This window comes from Neophocaena asiaeorientalis, unplaced genomic scaffold (assembly GCF_003031525.2).
Source record: "Neophocaena asiaeorientalis asiaeorientalis breed wild unplaced genomic scaffold, Neophocaena_asiaeorientalis_V1.1 scaffold671, whole genome shotgun sequence".
Lineage (NCBI taxonomy): Eukaryota > Metazoa > Chordata > Mammalia > Artiodactyla > Phocoenidae > Neophocaena > Neophocaena asiaeorientalis.
Window position 1 is genome coordinate 1,836,192 of NW_020175533.1, and position 22,442 is coordinate 1,858,633.

At 37.3% G+C, this 22,442-nt stretch overlaps 1 protein-coding gene across 1 annotated transcript in view; it reads left to right on the forward strand.

The window, feature by feature from the left end:
• Nucleotides 1–12,139: 12,139 nt before the first annotated feature.
• CD86 (CD86 molecule) overlaps nucleotides 12,140–22,442 on the forward strand; it is a 73,218-nt gene continuing 62,915 nt past the window's right edge. Inside the window, exon 1 of the mRNA XM_024769251.1 lies at nucleotides 12,140–12,268. Coding sequence (XP_024625019.1) covers nucleotides 12,255–12,268 — 14 coding nt within the window. The 5' untranslated portion in view covers nucleotides 12,140–12,254. The remainder of the gene's footprint in view (nucleotides 12,269–22,442) is intronic.

Below are 22,442 nucleotides of genomic sequence, written 5' to 3' on the forward strand. Positions count from 1 at the left end.
ATTCCTGAGGCTGGAGGCAGAGAGAAGAGGTCCATGTCCTCAGGTCATAGCAACAAAGGCAGAAAGCCTGGAGTTTTGCTACCACCAGAGGGATTTTTTTTTCCTCTCTAGTGTTTCTTCCTCTTGTGTCAAGGCCCAGTTTGCTATTCAGACTCAGAGCTCATCTAAGATGATGAGCTCACTCCATGCACATCTCAGTAAAGCTCAATGAGGGTCAGAATATCCAGTTCTTTCCAGCCCACTTCAGAGACTCTGGTTCAATTAGTCTATGGGGAAGGCCCAGGAAGGAGTATTTTTTTTTAAAGTTCCCAGGTGGTTCTAATGTGCAGGCAGAGTTGAGAAGCTAGTTGAAGGGTGAGCTGGATAAAAGAATGCCCCATATATTTGTTACCAAACAGGGTATTCCCTAGCACAGTCCCTAAATGAGACACTTTGCAACACATCCCCTATGTCAGCTTCTCTTTAGTAACTTTGCTTTGCTGCCACCTTGAGTGACAGAATAGGAGAGTTTCTACTCCAAAGACTATGATCCTGAGATGTGTAATTTTCCCCTTTTTTGGCTTCTCCATCAGGGCAGCACGATATGGTACCTTCAGATGGCAGTGAATCTCAGGTCATTACCACCAAGTAATAGCTGTATAACTCTGAACAGTTATAACACAGTAGTAACACACACTCTCTAAGCCTGTTTATTTGTAGCACAAGGGAGTTAAACTAGATCAGTGGTTTTTAAACTGTTCTGAGAAACTGTTCTGTGGAATATCTAAGGGGTTGCCTCTGCCAGAGAGGCCGGTTTGAAAAATCACTGGATCAAATGATCCAGAAGGTCTTTTCCAGAACCAACATTCAACAATTCCAAATTCTATAGGAATAGATTTATGCTACCACCAAAGGCTACCATAACCCATATGCTTTGAGGCCTGCTGAAGATCACATTTACCAACCCTGGTCTAAAGCAGGTATTATAAACTGGCTGGTTGAAAGCCAAATTCAGCACAAAGACCTGTTCTGTCTTTGCCTGAAGAGTATTCTTTTCTTTCCTTGGTATCTTTTTTAAATTTTCCTAATTTGAAGTATAAAACAATGCTGAAATCTGCACAAATAAGAGGTGTATGGCTCATTGAACCATCACACTGTAAACACACCTTTGCAACCACCACTCTGGGCAAGTTACAGAACAGTTAACAGCATTTCAGAAGCTCCGCCTCATTACCCCTCGAAGTCATTCCCTCCTTTCTCCTCTTCAAAGGTAACCACCATCTTGATTTCTTACATTGTAGATTGGTTTTGCCTCTTTTAACATTTATATAAAGGAAATAATGTAGCACAGTTTTTGGAGTTTGTCTCTTCTGCTCAATATTAGTGAGCAAAAGAATTAGTGAGATTCATCTATGGTTTCGCGTGTACCTGTAGTTTATGAATCTGTAGTTTACTAATTTTCATCGCTGAATAGCTTCCCATTGTTAGAATATACCACAATTTATTTATACATTCTATTGTTGATAGACATTTGATTTGTTTCTACAATTTGGTTATTATGAATAATGATGCTATAAACATACTTGTAAATGTTTGGGGGGCCATACACCCACCCTTTTTTGCTTCTATAATTCAGGGTCAAATTATTCGGTCATAGGGTATGTGTGGTGATTTTAATATACGTCCATAAAGTCTTTGACCCTCCTGTCTTCGAAAGGGGGAGCCTAAATCCATGACCCTCAAGTGTAGGCCGGACTTAGTGACTCACTTCTAATGAATAAAATAACAGAAGTGATACCGTGTTACCTCCGAGACTAGGTCATAAAAGACATTACAGTTTTTTCCTTGTCTCCTCTGGGGGAAAAGCAGTTGCAATATTATGAGGATACTTAGCTAGTCCTATAGAGAGGCCCACACACTGAGGAAGTAAGGCCTCCTTCCAGTGGCCATGTGAGTGAGCTATCCTGGAAGGAAATTGTCTAGCTGCAGTGAAGTCTTCCAAAGAACTGACATCTTGACTAAACTCATGAGAGACCCTGAGCCAAAAACCCTACAGCTAAACTACTTTCAAATACCTGACCCACAGAAAGAGTAAGAGAATATATATTTATTATTTTAAGTCACTGAAACAATATTGCTATTATGCAGCAATAGATTACGAGCAGAGGAAGCTTATGTTCAACCTTAGTAGAAAACGCCAAAGATTTTTTCCAAATTTACCCACACACCACCAGTGTATGAAAGTTTTAATTGTTCCACATCCTTGGCAATACTTGGAACTGACAGTCTTTTCACGTATAGCTCTACGGGTAGGTGTGTAATGGTATTGCACTGTGGTTTAATTTGCATTTCCCTGATGTCTAATGAAGTTGATTAGATGACTAGTAAACTTTCATATATTTATTGGCCTTTTGGACTTTTGGATATCTTATTTTTGGCTTTGGTGGAATCTTTTGCTTATTTTTCTATTAATTTCTTGATTTTTAGGAGTTTCTTATGTGTCTTGGATATGGTCCTTTCCGTGGTTAAAAATATCTTCTCCTAATTTGTAGGACTTGCCTTCTTGCTCTCTTAATGATATTGTTTGATGAACAAATATTTTTATTTATTTAATAATTTATTATTTATAAATTTTAAAATCTTTTCCTTTAATGTCCTTGATATTTTAGTATTTTATTTAAGAAATAATGCCTTCCCTAGGGTAATGAAGATATTCTCCTCTATTGTCTCCTAGAAGGATTATATTTTGGTTTTTACATTTAGGTCTATAATCCACATAGAATTAAGTTGTGAAGTACAGGGTGGGTTAAGTTTCTTTTTCTCATATGGATCCAATTGATCAAGCCCAGTTATTGAAAATTAATTTCTTTATCCACTGCTCAGCAGTGTTAGCTCTTCCAAAAGTCAAGTGTTGATACATGTGTCTCTCTGATTCTGGATTCTCTATTCTCTTCCATTGGTCTATTTATTTGCCTACCTTTGTATCTATACCACACTCTTTTAATTAGAGCTTTATAACAAGTCCTGATATCAGCTAGAGCAAGTCCTTCTACCTCATTTTTTCCTTAAGACTGACTTGACTATTCTTAGCTCTTTGCATTGACACACACATTTTGGAATCAGTGTGATAATTTCCAGAAAAATCTGCTAGGATCTTAATTGGGATTGCCTTACATCAGTAGGTCAATTTGGGGGCGTTAACATTTTTATATTTTGAGCCCTCCAATATCTCTATTTATTTTTATATTTTTCAATTTCTCTTAATAAATTTTAAGGGGTTTTTTTTTGGTAGAAATGCCACACATCTTCATGAGGTTTATTTCTATTGATATTGTTTGATGGCAAATTGTATCCTTAAAAAATTTTTATTTTCTATTATTTGCAGTTGGTATATAGACACTAAGTTGATTTTGTATACTGACCTTGTATTCAGCAGACTTGTGCGTCTGGTCATTTTTGTTGAGCCCCAGAAAGTACATGAATAATTATAGAGATTAATTCTGGTTTCACCCCAGAAGATGTAGAAAGCTATAAGGACAGTTGTTCCCACCCTAACAATGAGAAAATGCTGGACAAACTGCAAACCAATGAAGAACTCTTAAAAGAACTTCTATGACAGTGCAAAAATATAACCCAAAATTTAGGGAGAGACAAGCTCCTATACAGAAAAACAGGATGCGAGCATTTGATTACCTGGGGCAGATGCCTCCAGATGTCACATGTCAGTAATAAGAATCAGCTGGAAAATTGTAACAATTAATTGTAAAGACTGAGTGTAGGTTAGTGTGATACAGTGAAGCCCCTGGCTTGCATCGTTTTTCTGTGAGAACATCATCAGGAGCTCACAAGGAAAACTGGAGAAAATCCTGAGGAAATTTTCTTCACAGGGATGGGTGGATGAGGAGATTAGAAACTGCTGCAGAAACTCTGCCCAAACCCATCTATCCTGTCTCCCTTATGGAACAAAAGGCTTAATCTGCAGGGATAATGAAAACAAAAACTATATCCTTAGGGCACTTGTAGAAGCCCATTGCCACTGGGGGACAAAAGCAGGAAAGCCATGTTCATCCCTGGGAAAAAGTCAGGAATAGGTTCTAGCCCAGCGCTTGATTTGGAGGAGGGACAGGAACATTTAGTGAAGGCCCACAGGAAGCAGGTTCACAATGTCTGACTAAAACTGAAACAATTAGAAAATCAGAGAACTCTGCCTTCCCCATGCCCCTCCTCCATAACCACTCTGATAAGCATCAAGTAAGATAAGAGTGGAATACAGGAGAGCTGCAAAAGACAGATTCTTTCTGGGGAGCAGTTCAAAGGGAAGACTCAAAGCAGAAAGAGATGAAGCCAGGTGTAGAGCAGACATTTGGAGAAACACCCTAGTAAATAGCCCACACAAGTTATCATTAGAGAAATTTGAAGCCTATGGTACACTGAGGTTAACCATACCAACAACAAACTTCAAACCCAACTCAACTCCAGACAAACTTAACACAAATCCCCACATTGCTAAGCACCTAGCAGAAGGAAGGCATGTTTATCTCTAAGCACAAAACATATTTACCTCAGCATCTATTATTTTATATAACACATATGATTTTGAACAAAAATTTATGAGGCTGTCTTACTTGACTCAAGCTGTCATAACAAAATTCCATAGACTGGGTGGCTTAAGCAGAAATTTATTTCTCACAGTTCTGGAGGTTGGAAGTCCAAGATCAGGGTGCCAGCATGGTTGGACTCTGATGATGAAAATAAGCAGGACCCTTCCCAGGGACATGCCCCACCCCTGTGTTCCCCATCTCTTCTTCATAAAATTGCTTTAGCTTCCTAGGCCTTCCCTGAGTTCCAAAGAGCAAATTTAATCAGAGAAGTGAAAAAAGTGAAAAAACAAAGAAACACAATCAAGCAAAACAAAATAATAACAGTTTAGCCATAAAACAAAGTCAAGAAAGTCTTTAGTTCCTCCTCAAGAGCTGTAGATAACATCCTGAGCCACATCCTTAAGTTGTTTTGCAGATACTAAAAACCCCACCAGGTGGAAAAAAGTTAACTGCATGGGGACCAACAGCAAGTAAACCCCAGACTGTTTGGAACCAGAATGTTGATGATCGAGATCCCCAAAACACCACTCTATTACCTTATCATCAACCAAAAAAAGTGAAAAAACAAAGAAACACAATCAAGCAAAACAAAATAATAACAGTTTAGCCATAAAACAAAGTCAAGAAAGTCTTTAGTTCCTCCTCAAGAGCTGTAGATAACATCCTGAGCCACATCCTTAAGTTGTTTTGCAGATACTAAAAACCCCACCAGGTGGAAAAAAGTTAACTGCATGGGGACCAACAGCAAGTAAACCCCAGACTGTTTGGAACCAGAATGTTGATGATCGAGATCCCCAAAACACCACTCTATTACCTTATCATCAACCAATCAAAAAACTGTGCATAGATTGTACACACCCTCTCTCACACTGTCTTTAAAACCCTTCCCTGAAAGTCGTTGGAGAGTTCAGGTATTCTAAACATGAGCTGCCTATTCTCCTTGTTTGGCACCCTACAATAAATGCTATACTTTCCTGCACCACAACCCAGTGTCAATGGACTGGCTTTGCTGTGCATTGGACGAGTAGACCCAAGTTTGGTTTGGTACCAGTGAGAGCTCTCTTCCTGACTTTCAGATGGCTGCCTTCTCTCTGTGTCCTCATATGGTAAGAGAGAGAAAGAGAGTGAGCATGCAAGCTCTCTGGTGTCTCTTTGTATATGGGCACTAATCCCATCACGAGGGTCCCACATCTAATTACCTCCCAAAGGCTTCATCTCCAAATACTATCACATTGGATGTTAGGGCCTCAACATACAAATCTGTATAGCAGAGGCATATAAAAAGGCAAGAAAAATAAAAATCTGAAGAGACAAAGCAATCATCAGAACCAAACACAAATATGATACAGATGTTGGCACTATCTTATAGGAGATTTAAAGTAATTATAATTAATATGTTAAAGGATCTAATGGAAAAGGTATTTTGAAGATAATTTTAGCAGAGAAATGTAAACTATAAGAAAGAATCAATTTAAAAATGCAGTAACAGAGAAGAAAAATGCCTTAAACAGGCCCATCAATAGACAACATAGCAAAAGAGAGAATCATGGAACTTGAAAGTAGGTCAATAAAAATTATATAAACTGATAAGAGGAAAAATAGGATGGGGGAATAAAAAACAGAACAGAGCAACCAAGAGCTGAAGGAAAATACCAAATGGTATAATATACATGTAATTGGAATCCCAGAAGGACTAAAGAAAAAGAATATGAGACAGAACAAATATCTGGAGAAATAATGGCCAAAATTTTTCTAAAATTAATGCCATACCTCAAACCACAGACCTAAGAAGCTCAGAGAACACCATGAAGGATAAATATCAAAATCAAACCAAACCAAAAAACAAAAAACAAAAAAAACACAAAAAAACCCAAAACCCACTAATATTTGTATTTGCTAGACTACCCTAACAAAATGCCACAGACTGGTTGACTTAAGCAACAGAAATTTATTTCTCACAGTTCTGAAGTGTGCAAGTTCAAGATCAAGGTATGGCAGGACTGATTTCCTCTGAGGCATCTCCTTGTGGCTTGCAGATGGCCATCCTCTTTCTGTCTCTTCACGTGGTCATCCCTTTGTCCATGACTATCATCCATGGTGTCTCTTTTTGGGTCCAAACTTTCCCTTCTTATAAGGATATCAGTCAGATTGGATTAGGAACCATCTTAACAGCCTCATTTAAACTTAATCACCCCCTTAAAGACCATATCTTTAAATACAGTCACATCCATGGTAATTGGGGTTAGGACTTCAACATATAAATTTGAGGGGGGGGACACAATTCAGTCCACACCAATATTCAAAGTGCTGAAAACCAAAAGCAAAGAGAAAATCTTAAAAATAGGAAAAAAAAAAAAAAGTACCTGCAGAAGAACAAGGATAAGAATTACAGCAGACTGTAATTCTTTTTCTCCCCCTGCAAGTAAGAAGAAACCATGCAAGTAAGAAGACAATGGAGTGACATATTTAAAGTGCTGAAAGTAAAAAAAACCTGTCAACTCCAATTCTTTGCTCAGAAAAAAATATTCTTCAGAAATGATGGAGAAATACTTTTTCAGACAAATGTTGATAAAATTCATTGCCAGTATGCATACTCCCCAAGAAATGTAAAAAAACACAAAAAGCAGAAAACAAGCAAACAGAAAACCCTTTAGGTGAAGGAATATGTATTGGCCAGAAATTAACAGGCATACCTCAGAGATACCACTGGTTTGTTTCCAAATCACCTTAACAAAGTGAGTCACACAAATTTTCTGGTTTCCCAGTGCATATAAAAGTTATGTTTCCACTATATTGTAGTCTATTAAGTGTGCAATAGCATTATGTTTAAAAAAACAATGAACATACCTTAATTTAAAAATGCTTTATTGCTGAAAAATGCTAACCATTATCTGACAAGTCTGGATTGCTGCAAACCTTCATTTTATAAAATATGCAGTATCTGCAAAGTGTAATAAACCAAAGCACAATAAAATGAGGGATGGCTGTATATACAAAAAATTTAATGAAATAATAAACAAAATGGAATACATGAAAGAAAATAAAATATTTTTTTCTTAGATTTAAATGTGCTAAAAATATAACTGATCATATAAAGCAAAAAATGACAATGTAGTGTGTTTAAAACATGAGTAAAAGTAAAATAGATGATAAAAATAGCACAATTTTAAAATTTACTGATAAGTTCTTAAAAGACCTAGTTAGAAAAGAACTTCTTTTCTTTCTTAACTTAGACATTTATTGTTATAAACTTCCCTCTTAGAAATGCATTTGCTTCATAACATAAGTTTTGGTAATTTGTGTTTTCATTTTTGTCTGTTCAAAGTTTCTTTTTGACTCCTTTGTTTTATTTCTTCTTTGATCGGTCACTACCGATTTTAGTAATTTTAGCCTTCTTTCTTAATCCACCTAGCTGAAGGTTTCTCAATTTTTTTGATCTTTTAAAAAGTACCAAATTTGATTTTATTGATTTCTCTATTTTTTTTCTATTTCATTTATTTCTGTTCTATTCTTTATTATTTCCTTCCTTCTGCTATTTTTGGGATTAGTTTGTTCTTTTTCTAGTTTCTTAAGATGTAAAGTTTCTAGTTCCCTACATCGTTGATTTGAGATCCTTGTTTTTTGACATCAGTGTTTATAGCTATAAATATCAATCTTAGTCCTAGTTTTCACTGTGTCCCATAAGTTTTCGTGTTTTGTTTTTGTTTTCATTCATCTCTAAGTATTTTCTAATATCCCTTGTGATTTCCCCTTTGATCCTGCAGTTGCTTAAAAATATGTTGTTTAATTTCCACAAATTTGTGAATTTTCCAGTTTGGGTTCTGTTATTGATTTCTAACTTCATCCCATTGTGGTCTGAGAAGATATTTTGCGTGACATCTTTAAAACCTATTGAAAGTTAATTTGAGGCCTAACATATAGTCTACCCTGGAAAATAACTTAAGTGTACTTGAGAAGATGTATGCTGTTGTTGTTGGGTAAACTGTTCTATGTATGTCTGTTGGATCTAGTCAGTCTACTGTGTCCTCTGTTTCCTTATCTTCTATTTGGTTGTTCTATCCATTATGGAGAGTGGTCTAATGAAGTCTCCAACTATCAATACTTCCTGAAAAGGAGAGACTTACTTTTGTCATTTTGCTATTTGTTTTCTACCTTCCTTATAGATTTTTTTGTCCCTCTTTTCCTACATTATCATCTTCCTTTGTGTTTAGTTGAATTTTCTGCAGTGAAATGTTTAAATTTCTTTCTTATATCCTTTTACACATATTCTATATCTATTTTCTTTGTGGTTACCATGGAGATTACAATTAAACATACTAAAGCTGTAGCATTCTAATTTGAATTATACTTGCTTAACTTTAATAGTAAACAAAAACTCTGCTCCCTTACAACTCTGTCACCACCCCTTTCAGTTGTTGATATTACAAAATTACATCTTTATTCATTGTGTGCTCCAAAACATAAACTAATAAGTCTTTTAAATGCATTAATCTCTTAAATTATGTAGAAAACAAAATGTAGAGTTACAAATCAAAGTTACAATAATACTCACTTTTAGAATTGCCAGTGTATTAACCTTTACTGAGATCTTTATTTCTTCATACAACTTTGAGTTACTCTCTAGTTTGCTTTCATTTCACCCTACAGGACTTTCTCTGCATTTCTTGCAGAGAAAATCTAGTAGTAAACAACTCTCTCAGCTTCTGTTTACCTGGGAATGACTTAATTTCTCCCTTACATTTGAAGGACAGGTTTTCCATATATAGGGTTGTTGATTGACAGGTTTTTTTTTTTTTTTTTTTTTAGTACTTAGACTATATTGGCCCATGGCCTCCAAAGTTTCTAAGAAATGTGGTGCTAATCTTACTGAGAATCCCTTGTATATTACAAGTCCTTCTCAACCAATGCTCTGAAGATTCTTTGTATTTAGCTTTCCAGAAACTTCATCATAATATGTCTCAGCGTAGGTTTCTTTGAGTTCATCTTACTTGCAGTTTGTTGAGCTGTCTGGATGTTTATATTCATGTCTTTCATCAAATTTGTGAAGTGTTCTGCCCCTTTCTCCCTCTCTTCTCCTTCTGGGACTCTCACAATGAATATGTTGATTGATTTCATGGTGTCCCATGGGTACCTTAGGCTCTGATAATTTTTCTTCATCTTTTTTCCTGTTTCTCAGTCTTGACAATTTCTTTTGTCTTATCTTCAAGTTCACTGATTCTTTCTTCTGCCCACTGAAATTTTCGTTTGACTCCTTCCAGTGAATTTTAAAATTTCAGTTATTGTACTTTTTAGCTCTATAATTTTTTTGGTTTCTTTTCAGGTTTCCTATCTCTTTTATTGATACTTCCATATTGTTCATACATCATTTCATTGACTTTCTCCACATCTTCCTTTAGTTCTTTGAGCATCTTTAAGATAGTTGTTTTAAAGTAGATGTGCCATCAAGTCTTTATCAAGATCAGTTTCTATTGATTTATTTTTTCCTTTTAATGGAAAATTCTAAGAGGGAAGTTTATATTTTCCTTTATATACATTGTGATATGATTTTTTTGTTGAAAGCTGGACATTTGGATCTACTGTGGTAACTCTGGACATCAGATTAGCCACCTTTCCCACTGTTTGCTTTTTGTTATTCTTTTTGTTTTTTTAAATTGTTGTAGGCTGTCTCTGTGCCAAGGATCACACTGAGGTATAAACTTAAGGTCCTTTCATGTCTTTGTTGAGTCTTTGCCTTTCCCACTTTCTAATTTTCCCCATATATGCAGTTGCTTTTGAATTTCCTAGTCTTTAATGTCTGGCTCCAAAGAGTGGAAAAAGAGAAAAAGGAAGGAAGAGGAAGGGCACCAGTCCTTTAAATCCACTGTAAGTCACTTCAGCTGGCAGCTGGGGAGGTGCAACAAAAACAGCTTCTCATCTCTTTGTCTGCACTTCTGTACCTGAAGCAGCAATCAGGGATCAGGACATATATCCCAGATATTTGGAGTACAGGGTCTTGTTTTGCCCACCTTGATACATGCAAGCTGTGTGCAAGATGCTCCAGGAACTTGTACACAATTGCCTGCAGTGGAACTGGGAGTGGCAGATGGGTAGCTGCTCCCCTGTGCAGCTAGCTGAAATTGATTGAAATTAACCACAATTTACAGTCCAAGCCTTCCCTTGGAAATTGAAAGCCTTCAATAGACTACAGAGTTCCAAAATAGTTACATCAGACAGATTCTGCCAGTGCAATTGTCTAGGCAGTGAGAGAGATTCCTGGTGCTTCTTGCTCTGCCATCTTCCCAGAATCCTAGCACCTGTTATTTTCAAACTTTATTAAAAATAATATAGGTAATCTATTTCTAATAATTTTTCTTAACATTCTGATCTTCTAAACTAATTTACAACAATTTTTTTAGTGTTATCTCTGTATGTTTTACTGGCTTTTAAGCTTACCAAAGTTTTATTTCTTTCTTTAATCATAGCTTTTCCATTCTTAGGCTTTCAATTTTAATTCATTTCTAATTATTTGGGAACACACATATTTAAGTAATTTACTTTGGAAGGTTATCTTAGTGGTGGTATTTTTGTTGTTGTTGTTTTTGTCTGCTTGGTAATATATCTCTACTGACTTCACACTTAACTGGCATCTTATCTGGGTAGAGAATGCTACCTCAAAACACTATGGATATTGTTCCGTGGTTTTCTGACATTTAGGGTTGATTAAGATGCCAAGCTGGTTTAACTTTCTCTGCAGTCATCCTACTTTAATTTTTTTTCTATTTTTTTTTTTTTTTAGTTTTCTTTGTCTTTGGAATTTAAAATGCTCACAATGATTTCTCTGGATGAAAATCCATTTTCTTAAAAACATTTTTTTGACCATCTGAACCCTTTGAGTTCCTTAATTGTGCCTTTTTTAGTTCATAAGTGGAAATTTCTTTTCTTCTGGTAATAGATTCCACTTGATGAATTTTATGTTTCTCTCTCAAGTACATCTTTTAATTTTAGGGTTCTGCTTTTATTTTTAAGGTCTCTATTTCAGGAATCCTCTCTTTGACCAATCTAACTTTTGGCTATAGTAGGAATGACATATAAAAGTGGTAGTTTTTGTTTGACCTCCTTGGTTGTGCAGCTCTCATAGGAGGTCACCCCCTTGCCCTTGAAGTTCAGTGAAATCCTCCATCATCCTGGTGGTGGAAATCACAGGGGGAGGCTACCCACTTCCAATACACATCCATAATAAATCACACTTTTTATTGTCTTACCAAAATCTATAGAACATTCTTTTATTCTATCTTACAGATGCAGAGTGTTGTGGGTTTCTTTTTTTCTCTTATTATCTTATTTTCTAGGCTTTTTGAGAGAGTTTCAAGGGGGGGGATTTTTAGTCAGCTTCGTCTTAATGCCATGTCTGGAACTAAAGCCACTGAATTATTATTTTTTTAATACATTTAGACCTAGGTCAACAAATTCAAACGCAAGAAAAGGGTTAAATTTCTTCCACAAGTGTTGGCAAAATCTGTAGAAAAAAAGAGGAACAGCCTTTAATAAAGAAAGTTACAAAGTATACAGTCATTGAGGAGGAAAGTTTTCAGGGGTGTAGGAGGGGTTGCTCCTCCTCCCACTGCCAACTAGCACAGACAGACAACAAACGAGGTCATTCCCAGACAGTTACCCCAACAGCAGAAACCAGTGAAGATGGGTCTCGGATGGTGAGTGATCATTCTTATTCTTGAAAGGCAGTTATGAGTTAAGTGACCTCAGTGTCAGGCTGAGATCGAGGATGGTGCTGTTTTCTGTCCTTCCTGCCCAAGAATGCTAATTATGTATTAAGGATGTATTTATGCAGCAGGAATATCTGGGAGAAGGAGCAATCTATGCTATGGAAGTTTAGCTAGAGTCTTGAAGCCATTCGCACCTTCTTGCTCCATCACTCTAAGATGATCCCATACCTCCAAGGCAGGGGAGCTTTTAAAAAATGTCTACCGAAGATATTTGACTACTAATTAAAGATGAGAATTATGGAAATGTCAAAATGTTTATTGGTTGTTGGGGGTTTTTTAAGTGATTTAATTTTGATTTTTGAAATTTTTTGTCAGATATTTAAATGTTACAGTTACTGATTTCAAGAATCAGGAAATTTTAAAATGTCTGTACAAGTATAACAAATGACAGGGAGTAAATTCAATGGACACCAAGGTCAGTTTGGCCTGGGGGTGGGGCATGAGATAGAGAAAGTAGAAGGAGAGAGGCCGAGGAAAAGGAAGAGGAATAAGAGGTGTAAAAAGCAAATGCAGAACCCAGATCATGTGTCACAAAGAGGCCATGGGAGATTCTGAGCAGGGTGAGGTAGCAGAAGGAGGTAGAGTAATTCAGTTAGCTACCAGGTATTGAATATGCATGATATGCTGTGTAGTTTACTAGTGTGATTTCACTGAATTTTAAACTTCACAGTGACTCTCAGGCAGATGATATCATCATTGTGTTTTATGGATGAGATAACTGTGGCTTAAAGCAGCTAAATAATTAACTCAAGGTCACGCTGGTCATAAGGAGTAAAAATCTTTCTTTCCACTTTGTCCTGCACCACAAGGTTTCTCCATGTCCCGGCAGGCCCCCATGGCAGTGACTTACTGGAAGAAGTCACATCCACCCTTCTCTTGGATGGTGGCAGCTGGGGTCACTGGTTATTTATTATTGTTCTTTGAAAATCTACGTAACCCTCGTCTATCCAGTGCTTACTGGTTTGGTAGACAGCTTTGCTGCTTTTATTTCAGAAGATTAGAATTTAATTTCCAAGTAAAGACTCCTTTTCCCTCCAGTGAAATTTTGAAATGTTACCCACGTATGAAGTGAGCAATTTCAGAATATATAATTTTGTGGAACCACAGAAGTGGTACCTTATGCTAACACTGCCTGCAGATGTCTATAGAACCACAGGCCACTGTCTATACTGTTCTTGTTAAGATTCTCTTTGTTTCACAGTGCCTGAAAATTGATCATGAACAGGAAATTTAAAAATATAAATGGCCAATACTATTTAGTCTTACCTGAAATAAAAGAAATGCAAATTAAAAGTGAAATGTCATTTTTCTTTTATCAACTTGGCAAATATTTTGTTTGAAAAGCAAGCAAGTAAGAATCCTATGTGTTTCTAAGGAGGGAGGAACATTTATACCCTTATTACCTGTTGATGATAATATAATCTTTCTAGACAATAATCTAGTGATACATACCAAAAGCAAAATGTATACGCCTTTTAACCAAGTAGTCCAACTTTTAGGAATTTATTGTAAGGATGCAAGCACATTTTTCTTGCCATCGTTTCTCATAGGGAAAATCTTAGAAACAACTTAAATATCTAAATATAGGTAGTTGGTTAATTATGGAACATCCATGATGAAATACCATGCAATCATTAAAAACTCTATTGTAGAACAATTCTTAATGTATTTTGTATAAGAAAAAAACCAGAATGTACACTGCTACTACTTTTATACATGATACCTCTATACATACAATGTTAGAAATACAGATGATTTTTATTTTCTACTTTGTGCTTTTGAACTTGGATCACATCTGCAGGCAGAAAAATAAAACTAGATATTTAAGAAGAAGTAACCAATAGCTGGCTTCTCTCAGAAAAGCAGTCAGCTGTCTAGTGGTATGTGATCACTCATAATTTGTGGAGTTCCATTGTTAGGGCTTTGGCCCTTTATGTTTAACTTTTTTGTCTCTTAACTCCTCAAAATATACTCACTCTACCCATAAATCACTAGATCCTGATAAGCCTGTTTTCATAGAATATTCTATGTGGAAGAGACCGGAATGCTCATTTCCTTATTTTACAAATGGATCTCATGGCTCTGGAGTGAACTGCACGGTGAAAGGAAGAACAGTGCAGGGGTTAAATGGCCACAGTTAGGAACCAAAGTGCTAGTGTTTCTGTCCCGGATTCTTTCACTTTCTAGCTGTGTGACCTTGGACAAATTGCTTAACAATTGAAATCCTTAGTGTTTTACTGTATAAGGGGGATAATTGTGATAATTGTGAGATTTTAATGAGATAATCCATGCAAGTCACTTAGAACCTTGCCGCGCAATAAGTATTCAGTGATTATTATTATTGTTTATTACTATTACTGTTAGGATTAAGAAATAGAAGGGAGGTCATTTGTCCAAGATGATACAGCTACTTGATGTCAATGCTAGGATTAGAATCAGGAAAGTTTTTTCCCAGCAGAAGTGTTCAATCCCCTCTGAGCCTGTCAGGACAACCCTAGGCTGGGCTCCCAGGGGAGCTGACAGTGAAACAGGCAGAGTCCAAGGACAAGACCAGCCACTTCCAGGAAATGACTCTGATCACAGTGGGAAGCCAAATGCTGGAAAGGAGGATGAGGGTAGGGAAGCCGAGAGCCAAGTTAGATGCAAGGATGAAGCCGGGAGCAGAGAGCTAGTACAGGAGAGAAAAGATGGCTCAGAGACCCTCCTGAGGCTTTTTAGACCACCAGCTGTGGGCTTCATGGGAAGTCAACATAATTTAAACACCCAAGGTCTGGGTAATTAAGTAGACAAATGGGGTGCATGGGGGAATTGCAGGTATAGCTGTGAGAAGATGCCTGGCAAGTAGTACTCATAGAGGATGAGGTGGACACTGGGAGGGGTCAGAACAAGGACACTCTCTCCCCCCTGCCCCGAGCCCAGGCATCCATTGTGATTATCCTAAAGTCACAGCCTACATTTGAAGAACCATAAACAAGCAAAAATACGATAAAATTTGCTTTAAAAATTCCTCGGGCAGCAGAGTGCAGAACTGAGTTAACAAGGAAATCATTTAGGGAACTATTAGGCTAATAGGACTATAGGAAACTAATTCAAGGAGAGGCGTTGAGGACATAAAACCAGGGCAGTTATGGTAGGGTGAGAGAGGAGAGGATGCATTTAGGAGATATTTACACACCAGAATTGATAGGATTTGGTTTTTGACAGATATGGAGCTTGGAAGGAGAGATCTAAGTATACAGTGGCATCCCCACAAAATGGAGGATATAGCAAGTGGATTGGGTTTGGGCCAGGGGAAAGAGGACAGAAGTTGAATTCATTTTTTAATGCTGAATTTGAGATCTCTTGGAGCAGCTAGATGATGTCCAAGTAGACAAGTGGATATACAGGTGTAAAGCTCAAAAAAGAGGTAAGGGCTGCAGAAAACATTAAGAGTCTTCAGCACAAGTATAGGTGATAGTTGAAATTCTCGTTGTGGGTGAGATCACTAGGGAGAGGGGACGGTGAATTGAGAAGAAGACAAGGATGGAAGCTGGAAAATTTTGACATTTAAGGAGGTAGATGAGGATAAAGAGTCCACAGTAGACACCAAGGAGGGACTAGAGAGAATGGGAACAGAGCAGGAGAAAAGTGATGTCATAGGAACCAGGGGAGGAGAGAGATGCAAGAAAGAGAAGGACAGCTGTACACCTGAAACTAACATAATATTATAAATCAACTGTACTTCAGTTTAAAAAAAGAGGAGGACATGTTCATGGAAAGACAAAGCATATTTACCAAATTTCTACACTGAGCACATGAGATACAGAAGAAGTGACTCTAGGGACTAAGGGTTAAGGGTTGGTTGTGTCCCCTCAAAATTTATGTTTTAAGACTCTTGGTACAGAGTCTTAAATTTCTTTCCAGAAAGGTTATAGCCATTCACAACCCCACAATCAGTAGTACATGAAAGTACCATTCTTCTTAATGGTATCTCAGGATGTGACTGTATTTAGAGATAGGGTCTTTACAGAGATAATCAAGCTAAGATGAGGTCATTAGGATGGGCCCTAATCCAAGATGACTGATATGCTTAAAAGTAAGAGGAAATTTGGACACAGAATCATGCATAGAGGGAAGACCATGTGAAGAGACTTGGAAAAGATGGCCATCTACAAGCCAAGAAGAGAGGCCTAGAACAGATCCTTCCCTTAAAACCCTCAGAAGGAGGGTTGTTTAAACCACAAAATTTGTGGTACTTTGTTATCACAGCCCTAACAAACAAATACATTTGGTGGGTGTACATAGTCCTTTGGTGAGGGTGCAAATAGCCAGAGAAAGAAACTGTGAATAAATATCTCAGAGAGCTTGGTGAGGAACCAATAAAGGATTAGGTCACCTAAGCTAAGAGGAGAAAAATATTTCGAAAAGTAGAGGGTAGTCACGGTGTCAAATTCTGCAGAAAGGTGAAGTAGGAGAATGACTGAAAATGTCAGTCCAGAGGTCCGTGGTGACCTTTGTGGAGCACTCCCAGCTGAGTAGAGGGGGTAGATCTTAGCTGAGAACAGAGACAGCAGATAGATCACTCCCATAAAACATTAGGTGATGAAAGGGGACCTCTTCACTGAACCAAACTCACTTCTGCTGTCCATAAAGAGCCACACGGAGACACCCTAGAGTCAATCGGCCAGACCTGGAGTCTCCTCTGCTTTCTGCAGCTGTCATTTCACATGTTGGATTTGTGGTACTGACATAGATTCCATTCTCTTTTGTTAAGCCATAAGAAATGTGTTTTTCAAAGCTTCTCAGAGATGAACCCTATGATGAATCTGATGTTGTAAGGGGGATGTTGTAAGACTGTGGTGAATCTAATGATGTAAAGGAAAAAACAAGCCTGAGTGGAATTTGGGGGATTATTATAACTTAGGTCAGTAAGCAGGAAAAAACATAGTAGAATTGGAATAGGGAAGTATTAAAGCATTGTCTTAGAAAGCTTGGAAGTCAAAGTGAGTTTAAAATGTGCCTTCTGTAGCCTCAGGATATTACTGGCCAAGCAATGCAAATGTCATACTTCTGTATTATTGGGGATCAAATTAATCAGGTTTGACTCTACTAAAAGATCTAATAAAATTTTTTTTAATGAACATTTAGCGAAATAAATGAATTAGTCAATAGCAGCCAGGAAATAACCATGGGGTAAAACCTGAAATAAATAAGTACCCAAAAGATAAACCTAGATCATCACCTCCATCTTACAACTATTTTCAACCGAGTAAACAATAAATCTTTATCAAGAACCTGATAGTTTTGAGGCAGTATGGAGGATACAGAAGAAAAAGCAGACATACAATTTTTATAATCTAATTGGGAATGGAAAACAACAATTATGAAGTGACAAAAGCAATCCAATGCCGTTAATAATTGATTTTAAAATATACAAATAACAAAAAAATGTTCATTTTCAGTAGACATTGAAGAAACACCAATGAGATGTTTTCACTTATCAGATTAAACAGTTAAACAAATAATCCAATTACAAAATGGGCAAAAGACATAAAAACATTTCCCCAAAGAGGATATACAGATGATAAGTAAGCACATGAAAAGATGTTCAACATCATTATCCATTATGGGAATGAAAATTAAAACCATAGTGAGCTATTATCGTACACTTATCAGAATGGCTAAAGTAAAAAATAACGGTAACACCAAATGCTGGCAGGATGCAGAGAAACTGGATCACTCATACGTTGCTGCTGGGACTGTAAAATGGTGCAGCCACTCTGGAAAACTGTTCGGCAGTTTCTTACAAAACTAAACATACATTTACCATATAACCCAGCAATTGCATTCTTGGGCATTTATCCCAGAGAAATGAAAACCTATGTTCACACAAAAAACAGCACATGAATACTCATACCAGCTTTATTCTTAATGGTCGAAAACTAAGGGGAAAAATGTCCTTCCTTGGGTGAATGATTAAACAAACTGTGCTACACATATACCATGAAATACTACTCAGCAATAAAAGGAAAGAACTACTGATACACACAGAAACTTGAATGAATCTCCAGGGCTAAGTGAAAATGCCAATCCCAAAATGCTACTTTGTGATTCCATTTATATGACATTCTTGAGACAACAAAATCACGGAGATGAGAACAACTTGGCGGTTGCCATAGTTAGGGGTGGTGGGGAAAGGAAGAGGTATGTGTGGCTACAAAGGGATAGCACCAGGGAGCCTTGTGGTGGTGGAACAGTTCTGTATCCTGACAATGGCAGTTGTTACATGTATCTACACGTGTGATAAAACTGCATAGAACTACACACACACACACACACACACACACACACACACACACACACACACAGAGGAGTACACATAAAACATAAAACTGGTGAAATCTGAAGAAACTCTGTGGATTAAACCAATGTCAGTTTCCTGATTTTGACATTATACTAGTGTTATGCAAGACATTACCATTGGGGGAAATTGGTTGAAGGGTACATAGGGCCTCCCTGTATACTTTTTTTCAGCTTCCTTTGAATCTTTAATTATTTCAAAATAAACAGTTTAAAATGTAATTTTAAAAGACAAAATTTTCATCTTCACTAAGTATTAAGGAAATGCCAGTGTAAACACCAATGAGATATATTCATTTATCAAATTAATAATTTATATTTCATTAGGGGATGGGGGTATTAATGCTCAGAGTATACAGGAAGAATGGTACTTTCATATACTACTGATTATGGGATTGTGAATGGCTATAACTTTTCTGGAAAGCAATTTAAGACGCTGTATCAAGAGCCTTAAAAATTCAGATACAAGCACACTTGGCCACTGCCTATTTCTCTATGTTCTAAGTAATTTTTTCAGTTCATTCAGCACCTTTGTTCCAGGCACTATGCCACACATTTGAAATATACCAAAGACGAGCAAATATGATTTCTGTGCTGAAAGAGCTCAGCTTAGTGGTAAATATATCAAATGTGGTGATATTTTTATGAGTGAAGTGTGGGGGGTTCCCCAGGAGCACAAAGGTGTCTGTTTTCTGTTTGTCTGTAGGTAGTATTGTGTCTTAGATAAGTGCCAGCATTTTGAGTCAGTCGGGCTGGTGTCAAATAATAAGTAGTTAATAAGTAATTTTGTACTTATTAGCGATGTCACCTTGGGGAAGCTATCCAGCTCCCTGAACTTCAGTGCTTTCATCTGTAAAATGAGGCTACTGGTACTTACCAATGCTATGAGGGTTATAAGAATTTATAATGGATGTAGAGTCTTGTGAAAATGAAATATTTTAGGCTTCACATTATTTTCTTTAAAATCTATTATTTCCTATCTTTTAAATGAAGTCTTAAATTTCTTTGGCTCTGCCTTTTCTGACTCAGTTCTAGCAAATGGATTTTTACCTGTAACTCAAAAGTTGCTATAATAGACCTCCTAATTATAGATAAGAGAAGGCCAGGCTCAATGCAAGTGAATAAGGTGAAAGCCAAACAAAAAAGCCACCTAAAATATATTTATGTGAGGTAGGATGCCAAAAACATTAAAATGAAACCCTGTCCTGTGATTGGTAATCAAGTGAGTGTCTTCATGAAGTTGTCCTTGAAACCCCCTTTGTAGCCTTTTGGACCTCAAATATTTTAGTTCTGCTTATCTGCTTTTAATTTATAAAGACGTTTTTGCTCATTAGTAATCATGGGTAACATATTCAAATTTATAGTTCTAATTCTAGAAGATAAACTATCATTTTTCTTTATCATAAAAATACACTTATTTATCTTGTTCTAATCGTCTCACCTTCAGGGATCTATATAATCAGACAGTCAGGGATGCTAACAGATTTGTACACAAAAGTGTTTATTACACCATTATTTACTATAATGAAAAATAAGAATCAACCTAAATTTTTCATAGTAGGTGAATGGTTAAGTAAACTAAAAGTGAAGTTGATGATGACTTCTTGATGACAGAAAAAAACATAAGACTATGGAATTATAAAGAAAATAATGCAGAGAAACAAGATAGCAAGCAAATACGTCAAAATAGTCATAGTGATTACCTCTAGATTGGTGGGTTTTAGAAATAGGGATTTCATTGCTCTGCTAAGGAGGATGAAATCAAGGTAAAAAGTCATCTAGTAGCGGGGTACAGACTCTAAGTCAGAAGTGGCAAACATAGAACACCTTTGAGACCCTCAGATAACAGAAGTGAGTGATGGAACAAGGCAGGTGAGAGCTGGGAGACAGAAGCTAAGGGGGTTGAAAGTGTGGACCCAGCAAGACACTTCCCTATGGAAACCAGATCCTAAGGCAGAGGCCACTTATCTTCTTCTCTTCTGACTGAGTTGGGAGTGTTCCCATGACCTTCCCCTGGGGGTTGGAAGGAAGTGGATTGGGAGCGAGGGGAGAACTTGATTGAGAGCTCAGTGGAGAAGGTGGAAATTCAAGGAACATGGAGAATTTAGACAGTAGGGAGTAGAAAAGTTAATGTGCCCATTCAGTGGCTCACCCAAGACTTTATTTCCAAGAGAATTCCCTGGCTTGTTAAGTGTTCATGGTTGCCAGAAAATAAAAGTTAAAAAAAGGAAAACAGGCTCAAACCCAGGCTCTTTAATGCCTCCAGCTGAATTTTCACACATACAGGCAGAATGATCCCTTTAAACACTACTTAGTTATTGATATCAGGGGCTTATTCAGTTCTGGGGGGCCTTAGGAGAAACATCTGCTTAAAGGAACTTTGGGCAGGTTACTTAATTCTCTAAGCCTCAGTTTCTTCATCTGTTAGAAGGTTGAATAGCTTCAGTTTTTCAGAGGGTAAGGATTAAAGTGAACTAATGGAGGAATATGAAATGCGTGGCTCAAAGAAGGAAGGAACAGTGATGGCTGTGATGAGCAGGGACAGGGCTAGGAACTTACATAGGTGTTGTCCCTGGATCCTTACGATGACTGTGTGAGCTTGGTATTATTTTCCCCATTGAAAAAAAATGAGGAAATTGAGGTTTAGAGAGGTTTAGTAAGTTACTCAACATCACAAAATTAGTAAGGGGCAGAGTAGAGACATGTACTCAAAAAAGTGCCAAACCACACCAAAAAAGTACGCTGATGCCTGACATTCTAATGATAGTCACATAGTATTATCAGTTAGAAATTAAAACAGACTCAATTCTATATACCACTAAAACCTTGAGGTTGCCAGCTGTGTGTCCCTGAGCAAGTGGCCTAACTTCTCTGCAACTTAGTTCCCTCACTTGTAAAACTTTGTATGTTTGTTGTGCAGATTAAATGAAGTAATAGATTTAAAGTACTTAGCAGAGCACCTAGCTTATAAGCAATCAGCTAACAGATATTAACTTTAATAACATTTACTGGACCTGTTCCTTTGCTAAGCACCAGGAACGCAAAGGGGAATGAAACATGTCCCTTGCCCTTGTGGAACTCAGGACAGGAGAGCCATGTGAGCAGGGAGATTGTAGCACAATGAGGAAATAGCTATAATGGAAGAATAAGTAATGTGATTTGGGAGCAAGGAAGGTATAGATATTGTGAAAAGAGGAGGGGAAGGATGGCCAGAAAAAAGGTTTCAGCTGTGAACTGTGGAATGATCTGGATCTTAAAGGAAGGGGAGCATTTTGCTGACAGAGAAGGCAGGAAAGGCATTCCAGACAGAAGGAACAGTCTGTGCAAAGGCAAAGAAGGCAAAAAAGCCTTGATAGGATTTGAGAGGGTCAGGGAATAGTGAACAGTTCAAGTGTGACTAGAGGGTAAGTTATATGAGTTGACTGATAAAAGCAGAAGAGAAAACTTGGATTCAGGCTGTCAAGGGCCTCATGTGTCTTGCTAAGTGTGTGTGACTTCTGCCCATGAGGAACAGGGAGTAAGTCTTTAAAGCAAGGAAGTTTCATAATCAGATTGTTTTTGATGAAAGATAATGGTAGGGTAAAGGATAGTGAGAGGGAACCAGACTGGAGGCTGCTGCAATAGTCCGGACAAATGGTGACAAAGATCCTAACATTGACCGCCATTGACATTGGAAGTGGGTGGGGAGGAAGGGGAAGTGAGGGGGTCACTTAAACACGTGTGAAATCCAGGGTGTGAAAATGGCTTGGTCCCTTCTTACCAC